This window comes from Juglans microcarpa x Juglans regia, chromosome 6D (assembly GCF_004785595.1).
Source record: "Juglans microcarpa x Juglans regia isolate MS1-56 chromosome 6D, Jm3101_v1.0, whole genome shotgun sequence".
Lineage (NCBI taxonomy): Eukaryota > Viridiplantae > Streptophyta > Magnoliopsida > Fagales > Juglandaceae > Juglans > Juglans microcarpa x Juglans regia.
The window spans coordinates 28,542,202-28,564,336 of record NC_054604.1 but is presented as its reverse complement, the minus strand read 5'-3'; the positions used below and the strand labels follow the sequence as shown (position 1 = coordinate 28,564,336).

At 37.3% G+C, this 22,135-nt stretch overlaps 1 protein-coding gene across 1 annotated transcript; it reads left to right on the top strand.

Moving 5' to 3' along the window:
- Window positions 1-5,412: 5,412 nt before the first annotated feature.
- On the top strand, window positions 5,413-10,559 carry LOC121234925 (plant UBX domain-containing protein 10-like). The gene is made up of 4 exons (XM_041131067.1): window positions 5,413-6,435; window positions 9,255-9,425; window positions 9,593-9,796; window positions 10,125-10,559. Exons 1-4 carry the CDS (start codon window positions 5,617-5,619, stop codon window positions 10,350-10,352), a joined length of 1,422 nt encoding a protein of 473 aa, XP_040987001.1. The 5' UTR covers window positions 5,413-5,616; the 3' UTR covers window positions 10,353-10,559.
- The last annotated feature ends 11,576 nt before the right edge of the window (window positions 10,560-22,135 follow it).

Here is a 22,135-nt window from a genome sequence, read left to right as displayed (position 1 = left end):
GCTAAGAGTGCTAAAGATCTTGATTATGCTTTCTCAAAAAAAGATCTTGATTATGCCAATTTGAAGTACGTTTTGACAAAAAAAAAAAAAAAAAAATTCAAGGAGAAATAAGTAGAGGGAAAAAATGAGTGTTTTGGAATCAATGGATGCTTGCCATTAGACAAAGACTGGATTGGCTTTTGGATTTTATTTTATTTTAGAAAAATGATATATGCAGTTATAGAATGATGCGTAAAAAAATGAATAAATATAAAATTTATATGAAAATTTTAAATTTTTAATTGGAGATTTTACTCATTTTTAAAATAAGTATATGGCGTTTGCGCGACTCAAGACTGAATCTGGTATTCCTCTTTATTTTTTGTTTTGCTATTTATCGTGCATTGGGCATAATTAGCCTATACCCCAGCTAATCTATCTTTTTTGAAGATTCGTTGGTGTTTTTATTTTTATTTTGATGTTGTTTTTTATTATTTTTTAAAAAGATTGGGATTTAAGAATTTGATAATGACATTCTTGACAGAAGACTTGTTTGCTAACAGTTTTAAATGCGTTCCTAACTTCCTATAATCTTGGCCTGCAAAGTTTAAGAAACGGCGTCGTTCAAATACTTTGAGCTAAGATGATTTTTAAATCATTAATCTTTTATTTTGTATTAACACTAGAGGATTAATATTTACTAATAATCAATACTAATAATTATAAAAACTATAAATAAAAAAACTTAGGGCTAAAACAAATATTAAAACTAAATTTAGGGTTTAAAAAAATAGGATTTAGTTTAGGGTTCAGAGAAAAAAAGTTCAAAATAAGAAAAAATTGGATTTAAAAGCCTAAAACCGGAGCAACCCAATCCAAAACATGCTACCAACCCAAATTTAGTCAAAAGAGCGCCGCTGGTTTGACCACTTTTTCTTTGCGTCCCCTCCTCCCAACCAAAATAGTGTCGTTTTTATAAGAAAAAAGGCATCGTTTTGACTACACTGACTACTTTTCTACCCAACCCTGCCCCCACGCATGACCTCACTCTCATTTTCATCTCAGATTCTCTTAAACCCTAGGTCCTAACTCAGTTATCGCCTCTCTCTATTTTCTCCAGCCATGCGGCCGTCAATTGACTCCATCTCGCCGTCTGAACTCTCTCACTCACTCACTCACTCACTCACTCACTTTCTATCAAAGATCTATGGTTTCGTTTAGGATATTAAGACATCAGAGCCATCAGAACAAGCAACACCATCGAGCGTAGCCGATCGAATGACAGAGCATGTAGATATGGAATCGGAGCAACCAATACCCTCTGCCTCTCGATTCATGTCTCTTAAGTCTCGATCTGTGTCAATTTTTTTGGGTTTAATTTCTTGGTTTTAATCTAATTTTACATATGCATTTTGATTTTGTTTTTTGGATGACTTCAGTGATTGGGTGGTTCATGGTTGCTAGTTGTGATATGTGATTGGTTGTTTGTGATCTGTGATTCATTGATTGAGTGATTGTGAATTTGTGTTCTCATATCTGTGATTGGGTGTCAGGTGGTTATGGGTTTGACTTCGCTCTGATTTTGACTCCTACTTGCCGAAGCGGAGTCTACAGTGGTCAAAGTCGGAGTCAGTATTAGGACATACTGACTCCGATTGAATCGGTGCTCAACCCTACCCACAACCCCCAGATGGCGCGAATGAGGTAGTCGCGTCGGTTGATCACCCCAACAGAGAACTCCCACCCTTTGCTGGTCAAGAAAAAAAAGCACCAACTCCACCCTTTTACCTTGTTATACTGCGGCTCTAAACGAGCTAATGTCTGAATGGACCGAAAACTGCATGTGTTGCCACTTTGCTTCAAAAGATTGTGGGTAAGGAGGAACTCGCGAACAGTGAGATTAGGGTATTCAAAGCTTGCCTCCTCCAGCGCTCGCCGCTAGGTGATGCAATATGATACCAGGATCCTTAATGCATTTTGGTGGAGTTGGGCAAGTGCCAAACGTAGGTAGTCTAGCACATCACGAATTGGAAGGCAGAAAGACAGTCTAAGGCCATTGGAAAACATGCTACGGTACACAACCACCTTCGACGCGTACCCTTCAAAATCTGCGAGAAACCAGAAGGCTTGCAGGCTTAAGGTTCTTAGGAGCAGGGAGAGTACTAACCGCCCATTTCTAAGGAAGAGGATCTCGACGGTAGCGATTGTGGGAAAATAATAACACGAAGAGGTAAAAAGGAATTCCCATCGGGCTAGTCTAATAAGAATTAGCGAAATAACTGTAAGGGGGTCTTCCCTTCCTATTGGCCCGTATAACAAGCATACGAGGGATCTCTGAGAGAGTGAGTCAGAGAGCCCGATTAAGCCCAAAGACCCTCCTCTAAGAGGAGTTAGTAGGCCTCTACAGGGTACTCGACCCATGAGCAAAACCCGCCCATGAAGAAATCCACGCATGGGAAAAGAGGACGGTAGGGGTAGATGGGGCTCACTGCCCTGACACCCCCTGATGTCACCCAACTCTCGGGAACCTGCGCAAGCAGGTGGGCGAGAGATACAAAGAACCCTCGATCTCTTGACAACATGCATGGAGGGTCTTAATAAGGACGTCAGCAGGATAAAGTGAGTCAGGGAGCCACGCCACATTAATGGCCCCACTCCCTAGACTCTACGCCGCATTAATGACGCTGTCCTAGGAGTCACGCTGCATTAAAAGATTCTGACTAAGTGAACAGTTGAAGTGACATAAATTCTTCGAGGTCAGGTAGGACTTGTCCCCACCCAAAGACCTAGTATAAAAGTCGACATCTAGGTATGAAGAACTCTATTTTATTCTTTTAAGCTCACGCACTAATTACTAGAGAGATATAATGACTTAAGTATCAAAGACTCCTCGGCCTTCACCAAGGCCTCCCACTCTCTGTGTTTTTTTAAGTGTGCAGGTGAAAGACCCAAAATCCAAGTTGCTGGAACCCGACCTAAAAGCGTACGAAACACAACGTTAACATTAAGTCTACAGGCTGTTAAAAGACAAAATACCCTATATTTGATGATTTACATCTCTTAATTGTTTTACAAAAAAGAAAAGTGAAATTCTTTTCAAGGTAAGGGTGCATACAACCTAACAGTGTGTTTATAATTTTGCCAACGTAAATTCCTCGGAGGTAGATCCAAATGACAATTATATTATTTTTTTTTAAAGAAAAACAACTACATTCATTAATCAGTAACCATTTCAGACATTCCAATCACATGAATGCAATTTGGTACAAATTCCTTATTTACACACGCATAATTACATAATAAGGCATTCTTTGCCAGCAAACGTGCCACTTGATTGAATTCCCTCTTAACATAGTAAATCTTCCAAGGAGCTGACCCATATATAATTAGCTTGATTTCTTTCATAATATGCCCATACTTGGTGAAATTTTCCTGAGACTTATTTACAGCGTCCATCCCTAGCTTAACATCTCCTTCTAGTATCACTTTATCAAAATCCAAATCACGAGAGAAAATACATGCAGTCAATGCTGCTCTAACTTCTACTGAAGTAGAGTCTGCACAAAAAACAGCAGGTTCTCTCATAGTTACCAAGACCTCCCCTTGAAAATTCCTTATCACTACCTGAATACCTATCTGAGAGTGTTCTTTGTCAACTGTTACATCCCAGTTTGCCTTAACCCATGGCCTTTCACGTGGTGACCACCCTTGCTATTCAGGCTGTCTTAAAATGCATTGATGCACCCTCTCCATCTTAGCATTTTGGAAATCCTGCAATTGATCCATGGCTAGCCCAACATGGATAGTTGGATGAAGGAAGAAATTCTTATATATAACAACATTCCTCCTAAGCCAAATCTTCCCCATAATAATTGTCCATAAGAGTCAGAAAGTCCAACTCCCAACTACTCATTTTCTGAATTTTTCGACAATTAATACTTCAAACATCCCCAAATGCAATACAATTCCAAAGGGCATGAACTGCATCTTCTAAAAACAAACCACAAATGGGACAAAGATCATATTCAACCACCTTTTTTATTGCTAAACTTGCTATTGTTGGTAAGCCATTGTGACATGCTTTCCAAATAAAAACCTTAATGACCATTGAAAGAGTGAGGGTGAATTCTGTAGTCCGCCCCCCAAAAACCAATGAGTAACATGCACAACTTTTTTTATAATCTTTTATATAATATGTTTTAAAATGAAGAAATTTATGTAAAACGATATTACTGTACAAAAATACCATTTGTTTAAAACATAGTTACATAAAGAAAAATTTTATATACTACACTATTATCACACTTTCATTTAACTATGTAAGATATTGCACAATTATCACCCTTGAATGATCCTTTATTAGTGATAAATTTGTCACATCTTATATAATAGGATGAAAGTGAGGTCAAAATGTTATATATAGATAGCATTACTCTTATATAAAAAAAAAATTGTAAAATGAATCTCTATCTATCATTTTCTAAAAGGATAGTGCTACCATGCCCCTCAGTTTGTGCACTTGGTGTGCCCCTAGTGCAAATTGTAATTTTTTATTTTTACTTTTATTTCAAATATTTAAAAAAATATATCAATACATTAATAGTTATTTTTTTAATCAGTAAAAAAATATTTAAGGCAAAATGAGTGTGTAGGAGCATTATTCTATATATAACTAACGAGAAGTGCTACAGAGCAACCACTGTAACTGTGCACACAATGCACACACTACGTGGCTGCTTCTGATCCTTACCTTTTTTTTTTTTCTTTCTTTTCGTTCCTCACTCTCTCTCTCTCTCTCTCTCTCTCCTCTGGCCTGATTCTCCCAGCCCAGCCTCATCACCACCACTGGTGACTCTCCCTCACGCCGACGACCAAGCCAGCCACTACCGATCTCCTCCATGCGCAACCCTCTCTCTCCCCTGTGCTAACCCAACCGAAATGGGTTTCAACCATTTCTCTCCACTTGCGCTGCCGTACGCGGCCACCCAGACCACCGCACCTCCACCACCTCAAACCTGCGACCACCTCTCGCAGACCCAGCCACCACGATCCTCTATCTCTCTCTCTCTATCGCACACATGCAAACTACCAATAAAATGGGTTTCACACGAGCTCGAGCTCGGGGCCACCGACGGCCCTATCGCCGCCGTGCGTCGATTCTAGCCCTATCGAGCACATCTCCTGACTACCTCGACTCCTTCCCGAGCACCTCTGAGCCAGCCAAACCCTTCACCTCTCTCGGTCTCTCTATCTCGCCCTCCACCTCTCTCTCACTTTCCACCTCTCATCCATCATCTCTCTCTCAGCCCGGTTTAGATGATATATAAAAGATGTATAATTTAGATGATGTCACGTAGAGTGTACAAAATAGCTGCTTCTAAAGAGTCGCTGCTCCCATATTACGTCATAACTATATGATCCATTGATTCCACTCCGTCGGTGTCCGTATAACTGTGTATAACAGTGCGAGACTAAACCCCCATTGGCCATCATTCACCAAAATTCCTAGTCCCTTTCCTTCAATTTCGGAGAGAGACAGGTTTCTCTGTATATTACTCCGCCTGTCAAACAATTATCGCCATCGATTTCAGTGGCGAAATCCAATTGAAACGCCTCTTGACGTGTTTCCGATCAGATATGGTTGATGTAGCCGACAAATTGGCGTATTTCCAAGCCATCACGGGCCTTGATGATCCCGATTTGTGCACTGAGATCCTCGCCGCCCATGGCTGGGACCTCGAGCTCGCGATCTCCTCCATCACCAGCACCAACGTCGCACCGCAGGATATCTCCTCTGCGGAAACCACAACCGTCGCAGGGGATGGATTCCGCGGTTCAGTGTCTTCCAATTTAGAACCGCGTCGAGAAGTCTCCGAACGATTGGAACAGACCGCGAACGCGGTCGCCGGTCCCGGTTTGGCGTGGAAGCTCGTTACTTTGCCGATTTCTGTTGTTTCCGGTAGTCTGGGGTTGATTACCGGCGCGATTGGGCTCGGACTATGGGCTGCGGGTGGCGTGATCTCGTACTCTATGGGAATGATCGGGCTGGGCCCCGGTTCGGGCCGGACAGGGGAGTCCGCCCGGTTGGTTCCATTGTCGGCGGCGGCATCGGAGGCTATGGACTTCGTGGCAGCTTTCGAGAGGGATTACGGGTCGAGGAGGCCAAATTTCGTGAGCGAGGGGTTCATGGACGCGCTGCAAAGGTCGAGGAACGAGTTCAAGCTCATGTTCGTGTACTTGCACTCGCCGGATCATCCGGACTCGCCTTTGTTCTGCGAGCAGACTCTGTGCTCGGAGACCTTGGCGGTGTTCGTCAACGAGAACTTCGTCCCATGGGCAGGGAGTATTAGGGCTAGCGAAGGGTTCAAGATGAGTAACAGCTTGAAGGCGTCGCGGTTTCCATTCTGTGCCGTTGTTATGGCGGCTACAAATCAGAGGATTGCGCTGCTCCAGCAGGTACCCCTCTTTACAGCATATATTTCGTCTTGGTTTGAGGTATTGAAGTTCCAGTGGAACTTTGTGGTATCCGAGTCCAGAGAGTTTACTTGGGAGAAAATCATCTTTGTCGCTCTTCTTATTTTCATAATTACACTCATTGGTCAAATATAGAATTTGAATTGAGTGCGCCCCACTGAATCTAATGGTTGCATACACAGTATACGTCAAACGATAGTGAATCTTCGCTTAGACCTCTTAAAATTCAGCATTAATTTTTTGGATGATAACAAACAAGTGTTCTGAAAAGGATACCCGAAAAGAAGAATCAAGTCTTGTGTGCAGCTGAAAGTGGATCCAAATTGATACATTTTCCTTTCATTGGATAGGATACCTGGAATCAAGTTTCATCTATACTAGGGTGGGAGGGTTGTTAATGTAAGGGAAGGTTACCCCCCGTTCAGTAGACCCAAAAAAGGTATATTGGTTGTTGAATAAAGAATTCCATTTAAGTTTCCCTTTTTTTTTATTTTTATTTTTTTTATGTCGGGGAACCTCTCCAAGGCAAGGCCCTACGGACCCACCCCTGTAGAGTAAACCCCAGTCCTGTGCACCGCACCCTCGGAAGTTTCCTTTTTAGAAACCACTCATCCAACATTCGTTTTCTTACAGGTAAATAGATGAAGCAATTGTACTTGCATCTTGTTATTTCGGTTATTATTTTTTTTTTCTGTGTTATTGTTCTTCTGGACTTTTCATTGGATCAATGGTGTAAGTTTGCATTCAATGACACAAGGAGCAAGCTCTGGTTTGATAACTTTAGCCAGAATGTACACAAATAAGATGTTCAATGAGTTTCCTCAATACAAGGCTTACAACATGAAGATTCCTCACAAGCTTGTAGTATATGTTTGATGTTTGTAAGGAAAATTTAGGTTTTAAAATATTTCTGTTAGCGGATCAGTTTATTCCATTCATTGAGATAATGGATGTAATCCAATAAGGAAAAGTAATGATTGGTGAATTCCATTCGTTGATTTTTTATTTTGTCGATCTTTTGACTCAATTCTTTCCAGAGTTCTAAGGGACCAAGGCAGTCGAGCAGAGTCTGAGTGACCCTTATGGCTTCTTATTTTCTTTGTTGTGGTGAAATCACTTGCAACCTTCTTTGAAAAACCTTTTTTTTTTTTTTTAAGTAAACGGTAGTATTAATAAAAATAGGCATAGCCCAAGTACACAAGAAGGTATACAAGAGATAAGACCTATCTAGGTCACTAAAGAAGAAACAAGAAAATCATGTACATTTAGGCCATTAAAAACCTAGAATGTATTGTTTGAATATTTTGGAACCCTGTTATTTTTTACGTCTATTTTTTGTCTGATTTAGATTGCTGTTGTCGCCTATTTTTCTATGCTATACTAATTTGATCAACTCTTTGTCCAATGCAATTTGGAATTCACTAATAAAACATTTTGCTGACTTAGTCAGATTAGACGAGCATGATACGGGAGTGAGAAGGTATAGGATTGATTGTCGATAGTGGTGAATATGGGTTTGAAATTGGGAGAAGGGGAAAAACTAGGGAAAACAATATATGGATAGTGGCAGCACACTATTAAAAAAAAAAAACTTTTGTATAGTGGCAATATTGATGATGTTGATCATGGTGTCGATACGAGGGGGGATTTGAATTTTGACCTATGATTAATGTGCTCATTATGGACATGATGCCAGAAACAGGTTGGTTCTTTTTAATAGCCCTTTATTTCTCAGTGAAAATTCACTTTCCACCCTCCAACTAACAATTGGTCTACACTTTATACCCCAAACTACTAAAAGAGGCATTTTTATAGACGGCAAAAATTTTATTGATAATAAAGGAAAGACAGCTCGAATACACAGGATGTATCCTACTAAAAGTGGCATATTGCACACTAACTACCGAAAACTAACAAACGTCACCCTCATTCGTTTTTAGCCACTGGGATGAATGAAAAATGGGTAAAGGTAAATAACGTGACATAATCTTGGAAAGTGCTAGTTTAATGGGGTGCAAATTGCAATTTTTTGCTAGTTTAAAGGTGCATTGTGTCAGTTTTGTGAGTTTGAGGTACCAAGCATAGAACGTCTATTACTTGAAGGGTGGAAAGTGTATTTTCCTCTTATATCTTTGTTCATACATAGGAGTCTGATGGAGAAGTATGACTGCTCTTCTTCTGCCATGATGCTCCATTATTTCACATGAGAAAAATGTATGACAACAAACAATTTATTATATAGAATTTTCCCTCGCTTTGTCTTACTGCTGGAAGCCAAGTAAGCCAGCCCTCGCTTATCTATTTTAAGGGCAAACTTGTAATGGAAAATAGAAGCACGATTCTATGGCTGCATTAAACTTCATTGTTCTTTGTCTGATGGGGTCTCTGAGCCAACGACCCTGTTGCAGGTGTTAAGACAACCACTCTGCCTTAACCTATATGCTCAGAATTTGTGATATTATTTTTTTAACAGTATTGGGTGTTGTACATATCATAATGAACTTGAATGTTGTTATGAATGATTAAATGCATATGTGGGTACACTCTATTCCATAGATTTGGTCAGGAATGGATGGTGTTTGCTGCCAATATTAATTTCTCTTAACATCTATATGCAAGTGATCTTCTTTTCCTTAATTGGTGGGATGACTGGGCTTTCTGCTTTCATCAAACTTTATATTCACTATCTGCCTTATTATCATGATCCTTTCATTACCTTCTTAGCCTTCACTGCTTCTGAAGGGGACAACTTTTTCTTTTATATGTCGGACTTGCCCATTTATGTTTTTTATGTTCTCCAGGTTGAGGGACCAAAATCTCCTGAAGAAATGCTCACGATATTACAGAAAGTTCTTGAAGAAAGTGCTCCTGTTCTTGTTGCAGCAAGACTTGATGCAGAAGAAAGAAGAAACAACATGCGCTTAAGGGAGGAGCAAGATGCTGCTTACAGAGCAGCACTTGAAGCTGATCAAGTATGCAACTCTTTTAACTTTGAGTTTTTGCTCGTCTTCTTGTGGAGTTTACTGTAGGCCAGATGGAATTCTTCCTTCCCTGGCTCCACACTGCAAAGAGTTCTGTTTTAGAAAGAACTGTCATTGTTTTTCTCACTGCTCCTTATTGATTTTTTATGTTGCATCAGGCTAGGGAACGCCAGCGGAGAGAAGAGCAAGAACGTCTCAAAAGAGAAGCTGCTGAAGCTGAGAGGAAACGCAAGGAGGAAGAAGAGACTCGTGAAAGAGCTGCACATGAAGCTGCAGAGAAAGAGGCTGCATTAGCAAAAATGCGGCATGAGAAAGCCTTGTCACTTGGTGCTGAACCTGAAAAAGGACCTAATGTTACACAGGTACGCCGAGTTTGAACTAATACTTTTATAGGCTTCATGCTTTTCTTGTACCCTTTTTTTTTCCATCAAATTTTCTTGTACCATTATATGTTTGTTAAATCAATTGTAAATTTTATAACTTCCTATTACAACAAAATTGCCTGGTAATAGTCTTTCTTTTCCTTTTGAATTGTCACATGAAGCATTACTGTCTAACTTCTTTGCATTTTGCACTTCGTGTATGGCCTCAGATATCGTTTTCTTAATACCTTTTGTTGGTAGCTTGGGCATGAAAATTAAAGTTTTTATCAAACCTGATGTACATTTGTGCTTTATGTTTTTAAACCAGGTTCTAGTGCGGTTTCCTACTGGAGAACGCAAGGAGAGGAGGTTTCACAGTACTGCAACGATTCAGTCTCTATATGACTATGTTGATTCTTTGGGCTGTTTAGAAGTCGAGAATTATAGCCTTGTCTCTAACTTTCCTCGGGTCATTTATGGCCTAGAGAAACTGTCTTTGACATTGAATGAAGCAGGATTGCATCCTCAGGCCAGCCTTTTTGTGGAGCTGAACTGATACAGGAGGAACTTCTTCAGAAGTAAGTAATATGAGAAAAAAAAAAATGTAGTCAGATATGGGCCGCAAGTAGGATTGATTGTTGTATTTCTCTGTTATTGTTTTAACTTAATTAGCATGGATACAATCAGATAAAGATAGGTTGCCATGTCTCTGTGGATGTTTATTTTCCCCTCAATGCATAATCACTGAAGCAGATGGCCCTAAGTGGAAAATTTGTTCGAAATTATATAAGACATTGATTTTGCACATATGTCGAATTGAAAGATTAAATTAAGCTACTGCTGATTATTGATACATTAGAACATTACACGGTGGTAGCAGTAAGAATTTTTTAACTCAAAAATCTTGTCCGACTCTGAATAATAATTTTTGGATTTTCATATTTTCCGAAGCATCTAATTGGTTTCTGAGATGTCTCTGATGTCTATGTTTGGGGTCATTTGACATGGTGCATGGGAAACTTGGGTGAAATGCTGGGCAGGTGGATTGTTTAGCTGCTTACTCATCTCACTACTATTTACTACTATTCATCAACTCATCTCACAAATTTCACTACTATTCACAACTTATCTCACTACTATTTACAACTCATCTCAATTCATCTCAACTCATCTTCGAATCCAAACGACATCCAGACTCTTTTTTTCAAGTCCTAAAAGGAATGAATAATGCACAAGAGTCCAATGAATCAACAAAGTCCTATAAAGTTTGAATCCTAGTAGTTATGTGTTTATTTTATCTTAATTAGTTTATTTCGCTTAGCCGTATCATATGTTGGTTAGGATTAGCCTAAGTTATATACCTCTATCTGAAAAAGTAAAAAAATAAGGATTGGCCTAAGTTGTAATTATGTAAACAATATAAGTTAGTGTTTATCCCTAACCTTGTGTTTGATGCACGTCTGTCTAGGTTACCCTCTCCAAGAAGCTACCGATTACTCAGAAAATAGTTATAATTATGAACAATGATATATACAAGTTCAAAATGTTCAAGCCTCGCACAAGATTTTATAAAAAGTGGACTCTATTATTTTAAAATTTATCTTTTAAATTAAATTATATAACGTGAATAGCATGTGGTATATAGACGTTTAAAAAGAATTAGTACGACCAATAATCAGGTCAACTATATATATATATATATATAGGTGGTCAAATGGAGTGACCCAAGAGAGAATAGGTCTCAAGCATCCTTAGCCTTATGGTGTAACTGGTCTGGTTCGGTCCAGTTTTGTATATTTTTTAGAATCGAACCAATATACACAGGTCTTGAAATTTAAAGAACTGATACTGAATTGATTCACTATCGAAATCAGAACTTCCGGTTTCGGTCCGATTTTTCTAGTTTTACGGATTATTTATGTTAGTAATAATATAATATTTACATATACTAAACTATTAGTTTATTTATATTATAGTATAAGTATATTATTTTATAATAATTAACATATATTATTATAGTATTGAATTTAACTATAATCTATATAAGTTTTAGACTCTTTATATGAGTATATATGATCAAATGTGTAAAAATGTATTTACAAAAAGAATATATATTATAATTTATTATGCCAAAAATATATTTATCATTGATATATATATATATTATATATCAAAAGTAATTTTATATTAATATTTAAGATTAAAATTTTATGTTATATTGGTTTTATATTAATTATATGATTAAAGTTTGAAAAATGATAGTTGCAGTCGTGAGTGTGCAAGCGCTGCGCAATCACTTTGAAAAAAGTGAATAAATACGGAAATCACGTGAAAAAAAAATTAAGTTTTTTAATAGTGAATCTCACTCTTTTTCAAAGCGATTGCACGACGTTTGCACACTTCATGATTGTACGTAGTATTATTGATATAATATAATGTAAGAAATTATATATAATATAAAAAATTATGAATATATATCGGTTCGGTTCGGTTTAAATCGATTTTCAAAATATGAAAATATGTAACTTCACTAATTTTGGACCATTTTTTAATTCTTAAGAACCAATACTGCACCGGACAACTTAAAAACTGGACCAATTAAACCGATTTTCCCATTTTTTTTTATATCCTCTTGCATCATTTTTTAGCTATAGGCGATACTCCCATTGAAATTACACTTCTGCAAGACCCACCGGTTGTCTCTCAAGATTGACCTATTCTCAATAAAAAAATTCTATTCATTATCTTCACACACCACACATCACATTTTTTTTTCTTATCAAATATATGGCATATGGATGATGAGTTGAAGAATTCAATAAGTTTAAGAAGAATAAAACTAAAAAAAATAAAAATAAAATAAAAAAATATGTGATGTGTGGTGTGTAAGGATAATAAGTAGCAAAACTCTAGTTTACACCATATCTTATAATTTTATTTATATATTTTGGTAAACCAACTTTGAATTTTTGTAACTAAATTTATATATGTATATACATATTAATGTTTAAATTCACAAGAATTTAAATGTGTATTGCATTTGTAACAAACTTCTTTTATCTTTTTGTATACTTAATATTCTCAGTTTGAGTTTAAATTTGTTTCCTATAAAAAATTTTATAAGATTATATGAGTTAACTTGGGTTTTATTTGGATTTTATCATTTACAGTCTATCGTAATTTTTACTTACAAACATCTCATTTTATAAAACAATCAAGCTGAGTTTCGCTAAACCGATCATCGCCGTTCACGAGTCTTATAATTAAATTTCTCATGTCGATCTATTATCCACTACCACTTAGTTTATTTTCTTTCGAAGCTTGGAACTCATGTGCTACTATAAAACGCACATGAAATTCACATATTCATCCTTTTTCGAAAAATTGTTAACCCTTGTTTTCCACTTGAGAAGTAGATCTTAGAATCTTGAGTTTTTTTTTTTTTTTTTTAACTCTCAAGAAGCTGGTCTTTAATTTGTCTATGATCTCCTATCTATATCCTTATTTGAGAACAGGCCCGCTTTGGAGCGGTCGGTCTGTTATACAGTATTTAACAGCCCCCAAATGAAAGTTAGCCACGTCAGAAATTACACACAAATTAACTTAAGATCATCACACCCGAACACCAGATCAAGAGTCTTGAAACACACATCGTCCAAGCCGCAGGAGTCGAAGTTCCAGTATACGAAATCGCCCCAAATTCTCGTTGTTTGTCGAAACTCTCTCCACCTTCCCTGATCTCAGCCCCTTTCTCTCGCCCCCACTCTCTCTGCCACTCTCTCCGTCGTTTCGCTCTACAATCTCGATTTACTAATTCGGCCCTAAAAGACATAATTTAGAGTTTCCAGTCAAATTCACAGAATTAAACGATTTAGAAAAACTCCACAATAAACAAAATAAAACTTAAAAAAACACTTCTAGAATCAAATTGAGCTAAACCAAGCTTAAGCTTACTTTTATTTTCAATAACCAAATCCTAACAACTTCACATAAAAAGTCTAGAAAAATCTTCAGTGCACACGATTTTCACAGTAGAATTTGCCAACAATCACATAGTAATCTGGCCGTTTTACTTGGACAAGCCAATTCTCGTCGAAGCAAGCTTTTCCACTCCAAGACGGAACATTGACGTCAAAGTCTCCGAGATCGGCATCGTCAATAATTTGAGGAAGAACGGCGGAGGAGAACTTAGAGAGAGTGGAGTCGATGGGAAAATGGTGGATTCGGAGTGAGGAGAAGTTGAGGGGCAAGAGGAAGGGGATGAGATCAGGGAGGGCGTGCGTCATCGATCCTCTGCAGTGGAGGCACATCCTACAATTAGTGAAGATGCCTACGTGGCACTCAATCATCGGAAGACTGACCAGTCATAAGATCAACTCATTTGAGACTATAGAGGGTGCATGAGTGAAGATCTTCAACCATACTCTTAAGTATAGTAAAAACAATGTGAGCCTCCTTGATATCGTATCTCCTCTCAAGAAGCATTGCATGATGGTTGGGTTGTTGTAGATAGAAGAGCAGCCATCCATTGAGACAGTGACACGTAGGAAAAAAACACAATAGACTAGTTACACCTCAACACACAGAATCATCACACGCAAAAGAGGCAGAAATCATTATTTGGGCAGTGCCGTCTAGGTCTCTTTGCACTGCCACCAAGCCCACTGCCCAAGACTGGATGCAGAAAACTCCAGTCAAGCTAATACCAGATGGGCAGGTCCAATGCTCGGAACCCTTACACCAGTGTTGACCCTCTCTTTCTCTCGATGGAAACCACAAATAACAAACCACAACCCATGGCAAAGCCCCCCTCTCCACTTACGAAACCCAAATCGATTCGGCCCCCTCACAAGAAAGAAATCTCTTCCAGACTGAATGATCCGGCGAGACCTTCATGACCATGGAGTGAACTGACTGTTAGAAGCCTTTCCACCCAGCGAGACCGAGTTGAGAGAGTTTTGGATATTCTTCATGGCGGGAAGGAGCTGAGATTTTGAATGCTTGAATGTGTAATATTTTTCATTTTCAAATATATATAGATCATGAATGTATCTGTAGACTTTCATGTTTGAAATGTAAAACACTAGTTTGGAAAAGAAATAAAAAACTCGCGAGTCACCAAGAAATATTGCAGACCATAATCCACTCTCGCACAACCACCATCTGACCAAAACCCAGCAATGTCCCCCTCGCCGACACGGCCACGCCCAGAAAACCCCCATGCTCTCTATGAAAGTCAAACTCGTTGTCCTCCATGGGTATGGATATTGATGAGCGCTACTTGGATTTTTTTTTCCTTAACAATATTTGATGACAAATCAAAGAAAAACATGGCGGGCGATGGAAGTTTTGGGCGACGGAGATGGTGGGCAAAAGAATGGTGGTGGTGGAACTAGGTTGAGCTCCGTCCTTGCCACCGTCTGGGTCGAGCGCCGTTGGAGATGAGTGTGGGGTGGGATGGCATGGAAGACAAAGGAGTGAGGGGGGGGGGGGGCTGTATGGGTCTCTGATCAGGTGTATGCAAGCGTAGACTAAGCACTATAAACTACTTACGTGGCACATAACCATTGGAGGGCTATTTAACGAGGGGTAGCAGCCGGACTGCTCCTCAGGTTTTCTCATCTCCTCACAACATATGTTTTAATGCAATCCCTCCAACTTAATGAATGATGATATATGCACGGGAGAAAAAATTGGGAGGCAATATGATGTATTGTTCATGGCATTGTTCATATAACTGAGTAGTTTCTAAGTATTTATATTGAAGAAAAATTTTACTCATAATCTCTACACTACATACTACACATGATTTGTTTTTCCTTACCAAATGTGTGATGTATGAATAATGAGTAGAATAATTCATTTAGTTTAACAAGAATAAAACAAAATATAAATAAAAATTAAAAAACTATACTATAACTGAGTATTAAAAAAATTAATTTTTTTTAATTTATTTTAAGCTATTGCATTGACCATAATTTTGAATTGAAGTGAAAGAAATTAGGTATCTATTATCTAATTTGAAGTTGTATTTGAGTTGTAATATAGTCATTGTATCACTACCAAATCTTAGAATTATTACAAAACTCAAAGAATATGAGAAATTTGGAAACACAATAAATTGATCCATTTTATATTTTGCCCGAGACAATAACCAAAATAAATGGATATGTATTTAACTCAAGTAATAAAAGTAGTTGACTTTATCAAAAATAAAAATAAAAATAAAAATAAATGACAACAAATAAAAGAAATCTTATTTGCTTTGAATAATATACCTAAAAAAGCACTTGGATGACATAATTTTGATATGAAAAAAAATTAAATATTATAAATAAAATCTTACCATATAAATAATATGTATAGTGATGTGTTTTATACACCCGCTCATAAATAGAATAATTAAAAATAAAATAAAATTTATAATTTTAAGCACTTAAAGTAATTCTATTCACAATTCTTTTTATTATCATCATCTCATCATTTTATGACATGATATTAAATAATTGGAGACTATTCATTATATTTGTGAACCTATTATTTAATGTCACATAAAAAAAATATAGTGATGATGATGATAAAAAGATAATATATATATTTTTTCATGATTTTATAATCCAATATCCAAATATATCTTCAGTAAAATAAAAGTTTTGAAGAAGCCGTTGATGAATATGATTAGGATTCGGAGTTGTTCATCCATTTGGGACACCTCTCTTTCAACTACTTTTACAGTGCGTCCGCTTTCACCTTACCCAACTCTGTGTATATAAATCAACAGTTCCTCTTCAGAATGGGTAAGTCGTTCTCGGGCTTTCAACGGCAACGAATAAATTTTATACACGTAAGCAACCCTCACATTATTTTCATGAACCACACTGTAGGATAGCAAAAATCAAATTCACACGATTTGTTTTCCCCCTCTGCACTTCCTCCCGAATCCCCACTGCCCACCACGCTGCCGATACCCGTCTCAAGCCTTCTGCACTCCACAGCCCTTTGAAACTCGTCTCAGGCCGTCGCAGCCAGCCATCGCAACCCGGACCTCCACAGCCCGTCGCACCCGTCTCAGCCCTTAGGAGCTCGTCACAACTCGTCTCAGCCCGTCGCACCCTTCAGCCGTCGCAACTCGTCTCAACCCATCACAGCCCACCGTAGCCCGCCGCACCCTTCAGCCAGTTGCAGCCCTGCCGTCGCACATGGTTTGCATTTTCAGATGACTACTTAATTTTTTTTTTACTTCCTGAGTTTCAATCGCATTTTGATGTTATGCATTTAGATAGATTGAAGTTTCTGCAAGAAAAAAAATTGAAAAACCTCAAATTGAAAAAGAGGTTATATTAACATTGTCGTAGTTTATCTGGAGGAAACAAAGAATGCACAAAGAACTTGAAACTGTTATTGTCTATTTCCTCTTGTGGTGTGGTTAATGAGAGACCATATATTAATTTACAAAACACAATAGATAAATGGAAAGGGTCAAGAGAACGTGAATGGAATTAGTTTGACTAAGTAGCTGATCATAATTGATGACAGATCATATTTTCCTTCACTATTGAGCAAAATACCATTACCTCTAACTTCAAGTGAAGAATTTTCTGTCAACTTTAACTTTTGTTATTGTTTTATGTTTTGATGAATGATTTTATATCAAGTTTGGATAGTGATGAAGTTGAGATAATAATGAGTAGAAATTGTCGAGAAGTTGAAGATGATAGTATCGGGGCTGCAATTGGAGTACAACAATGTGATATGAATGTGCTACATGTGCCAAATGTGGGAGATGAAGTGAATGTGGAAGAGGGAGTGGATATTAGAGATGGGGTGAATGTGGAAGATCGAGGGGTGGAAGATCGAGTGAATGTGGAAGAAACAGCGGTGGAAGACCGAGTGAATGTGGAAGATGGAGATAATGTGGGAGATAAAGATTCTGTAAATATGATTTCTAGCTTAAGTAGTGATCTTTTTGAGCCATTTGTTGGGAAGGAGTTCGATGAGGTAAAAGACGCCCAAGCCTTTCACAAGGCGTATGCAAGACGAAAATGTTTTGCAATGAGGACCAACCATACTCGATTATCAAAAGAGGACAGAAAACTAATTTTAGTATAGTGTGTTTGCTCAAGGGAGGGATTTCGGCGTGAAAGTCAGAAACAAAAAGAATGAAAAATTCTTGAATCTGCTGAGACAAAGATTGGGTGTAAAGCAACAATGTGTATAAAAAAGGATGGTGAGAAGTGGACAGTATTCAAGTTCATCGTTGAACACAACCATGAGCTATTTACACCGAGAAGTACTAGTTTGCTTCGTGGACATAGAGGAGTGACGCGTGTTAAAAAAAAACTCATTATGACTTTGAATGAGTCTGGTGTACCAACAAGAAAAATAATGCCAGTTTTGAGTAAAGAATCTAGTGGTGATTTTAATATTGGATGTATTGGTAATGACGTCGAGAATTATTTGGGAAATAAAAGAAGGAAATTGTTTGAAGAAGGAGATGCACAAAGGTTGTATGCCTACTTCCTTGATCGACAGTGTAAAGAACCTAGCTTTGTGTATTCCATGCAAGTTGATGAGAATGGATGTATGGGCAGTTGCTTTTGGGCTGATGCAAGATCAATGTGAGCATATCAATATTTTGGAGATGTTGTTACATTTGATGCGACGTACTTGACAAATATCTATAAAATTCCATTTTGCCATTTTCAGGAGTTAACTATCATCACCAAACTATAATGTTTGGTTGTGCGTTGTTAGTTAATGAAACAACCGAATCCTATGTGTGGTTATTGAGAACATGGCAATAGGCAATGCTTGGGCGTGCCCCTTTAACCATAATTACTGATGATGACAAGGCGATGGCAAAGGCCATTAGTGAGGTACTCCTAAACACAACTCATAGGTTGTGTTTATGGCATATTTTACAAAAATTTCCAGAACATTTGGCACATGTATATAACAAGTTTCCGTACTTTCAATATGAGTTCCGTCATTGTATCCATGAGACAATAATGACGGATGAGTTTGAGCATGAATGGAGTGCAATACTAGCGAAGTACGGTCTAATAGATAATGATTGGCTGCAAAATCTTTACAACCGAAGGGAGAAGTGGGTTCCGGCTTACTTGAGAACAACGTTTTGTGCCGGTATGTCAACAACTCAAAGGAGCGAAAGTATGAATAAATTTTTTAAAGATTATGTTCGTTCGAGCACGATGGTGAGTGACTTTGTGCATCAATACAAGAAAACCTTAGATGCACGTTATTTCAAAGAAAAAAAGAAGGACGTGCGAACCAAATCAACACGGGCAATTATGAAAACGTTATGGAAAATTGAAGAAGATGCAGCCTCAATCTATACAAGGAAGTCTTTTATGATCTTCGAAGATGAGCTATTCAATAGCCAACGGTACAAATCAACCAAAGTTGATAAAGAGGGTGAAAGTAAGATTTACGGAGTCGCACCAAATGACAAAGATAAACCTACTTATTATGTGACCTTGGAGAGTGGAGAAGCGAAGGCAATATGTACATGTCATATGTTTGAGTTTATGGGGATTCTCTATAGGCATATTCTATGTGTCCTTGGGAGGAAATCAAAATTAGATATGTTGCCACATCATTATATTCTAGAGAGATGGTGCATCAATGCTAAGAGCTGGGCTATTATTGACATACCAAATTCTGATAGAGTTGTAATGACAAAGGATGATCCAACCATGAGAAAAAATAAGTTGATGTACAATTCTATGATATTGCAGAACTTGGATCACAATCAATACATAAATATAACCATCTCTCTCTTGCTTTAGACAAGGTCCACAAGGAGTTGCTCTTGATGGAAGAAATTGAAGGAAAAGAAAAAGCAGAAGGTGAAAACATGTCACTGACTGATTCACAAATGTTAAGATCACAAGTTGTATCAAATTTTACACAAATTTTGTTGGATCCTCCACGGGTGCCAACAAAAGGCCAACCAAAATCGTTGAGAGCAAAAAATCCGAAAGAAACTCAAACTACGAAGAAAATGCGTTATAGCATTTGCAAGACTGAGGGTCATGCTAAGAACAATTGTCCTTCATTGAGGTTTGTTTATAAAGTTTTGAAATTTGTGTTTTAATTTTTTGTCTTTTAATCACTACTTAAATAATTGGTTATGGTTTATTATCTTTTATGTAGGGATCTTGGAAATACAACTTGGAACAAGACTTCAAGCTTGGATCCGTCTCTTCAAACAACTAGGGGTCATGCTAAGAACAACTGTCCTTCAGTGAGGTTTGTTTATAAAATGTAAATTTTTGTTTTTCATATTTTGTGTTTTAATCACTACTTAAATAATTGGTTATGATTTATTATATTTTATGTAGGGATCTTGGAAATACAACTGGGAACATATCTCAAACCTTGGATCTGTCGCTTCAAACATGAGGTTGGTTGGTGTTTAAGTTGGTGCTTCAAACGTGATGATGCTATTTAAATTGGTGTGTAATTGTTTTTTTTTTAATGTTACAGTTAATGAGAGTGAAGAATTTGAGGACTGTGGTGATTGCTCAATTAATGGAGGACTGCGGTGATGGCTCAATTAATGGAGGGAGCAAAATAGTTCAATCATTAATGGAGCAAGTTAATGTTATGTTATGTTGATGATTTTATGGGAAGTGTAATTATGGCAAGTTAATGTTATGTTATGTTCATTAATGGAGCAAGTTAATGTTATGTTATGCTCAATTAATGTTATGTTCATGATTTTATGGGAAGTGTAAAGGAGTTGTTTTTTCAGATTTTGGATCATGGTAGTTAATGTTATGTTCATGATTTAATGAAAATGTTATGACGTTATTATGGAAATGTCAAGATTGAGCAGAATTTTCAGATTTTGGATCATGTTAGTTAATGTTGTTATGTTCATGATTTAATGGAAATGTTATGTCTATATTATGGAAATGTCAAGATTAAGCAAGAATTTTCAGATTCTGGAATACATAAAGTTAAGCATCATTACATTTCTTAAAATATAAGTATCATTACATTCCAAATGTACAACACTGCAAAAGATAGAAATGGCCTACAACACACCATAATTGTTACTAAGATACAAAATGATTACAACCCAAATCACAGCAAAACAGCACCATAATAATAATAAAGCTTTCTTATACTTCTTCTCCATAGCGGTAAATTTGGCTTGTTCAGTCATTATACGTTCTTGGTTTACTCTGTCGTTCCTTCTTTGAGCTAGGTCCAATGTCATCTTGCAACATGTGTTTAGTTCCACTTGAAGATCAATCCATTGAAAAAATTCACATTGCTTGTTGCTTTTATAATTTGGACAGTTGTAAAATCGTCTGCCAAAACTGTTAGCCTTGCCCGAAATCCTTAGCTTGGATGGCATCCCACAGTAGCAAAATGGCCTTTGCATCTAAGAACTTGAACTACCACTGCTATCATCGTATTTCATATTGCTTGATTCTAGATCACGTTACTGCCAGAAGAACAGTGCAAGAAATTAAGTACACTCCATAGTTGAAACTGCCAGAAGAACAGTACAAGAACAACTTGATAGCATCAGCTGTAATACTCAGATAATACATTCTTGTTTTGCTTGTTGCATGTGACTGAAAAATTATTACAATCAATGGTTGAAACTGACAATGACTTCCACGATGACACAATGAAACTAGAAAATTATTCTCGTTTTCAGACCCTTCCACAATGACACAATGACTTCCAAAATGACATGAGTTTTTAGACCCTTCCACAATGACTTCTAAAATGACACGAAACTGGAAAACTGGAACATTGGTATGCAAGGAGACCATGAAAATGCATGATTTCTGAGTCCTAAAATGGTTTAACAGTTTGGTATTAATTTCTGAGTCCTAAATGGGTTTAACAGTTTGGTATCAATTTGTTAAGCTTCTCATAACCACTTATTCAACACAGGAAACCAACAAACCCCACCTATCAGTAGATAAGAACCTCGAATGTTTATACTCTCCCTCTGGGGATTCTTTTTAAAGAAAATTAACTTGAGGAAACGAAACCCAACGCTGACCAAAGAGACATTATGTACATTTCCCTAGTTTCATGCTAACAACAAAAATAGAAAAGCCATCAACCATTACAGCAATAATACGAGTAATATTCAACAAAATCCTCAAACAAAGAAGACATAAAGACCCATTAACCAATAGATCGATAACAAAACCAATATTCAAAAAATACACAAAACAACAACCAGCTCAGCTATGTGCCAATAACTTATCGTATTCTAAAAAACCTCTTGATAATGCTTGATAATGCTGCTTGCATATCTTTGAAGGTATTAATTCACACAAACAA

Bases quoted from the DNA above. Each gene is read 5' to 3' on its own strand.
- LOC121234925 (XM_041131067.1), top strand. From the start codon at position 5,617: ATGGTTGATGTAGCCGACAAATTGGCGTATTTCCAAGCCATCACGGGC. The intron at 6,436-9,254 runs GTACCCCTCTTT...TATGTTCTCCAG, and splicing joins GGATTGCGCTGCTCCAGCAG to GTTGAGGGACCAAAATCTCC. The intron at 9,797-10,124 runs GTACGCCGAGTT...TTTTTAAACCAG, and splicing joins AAGGACCTAATGTTACACAG to GTTCTAGTGCGGTTTCCTAC.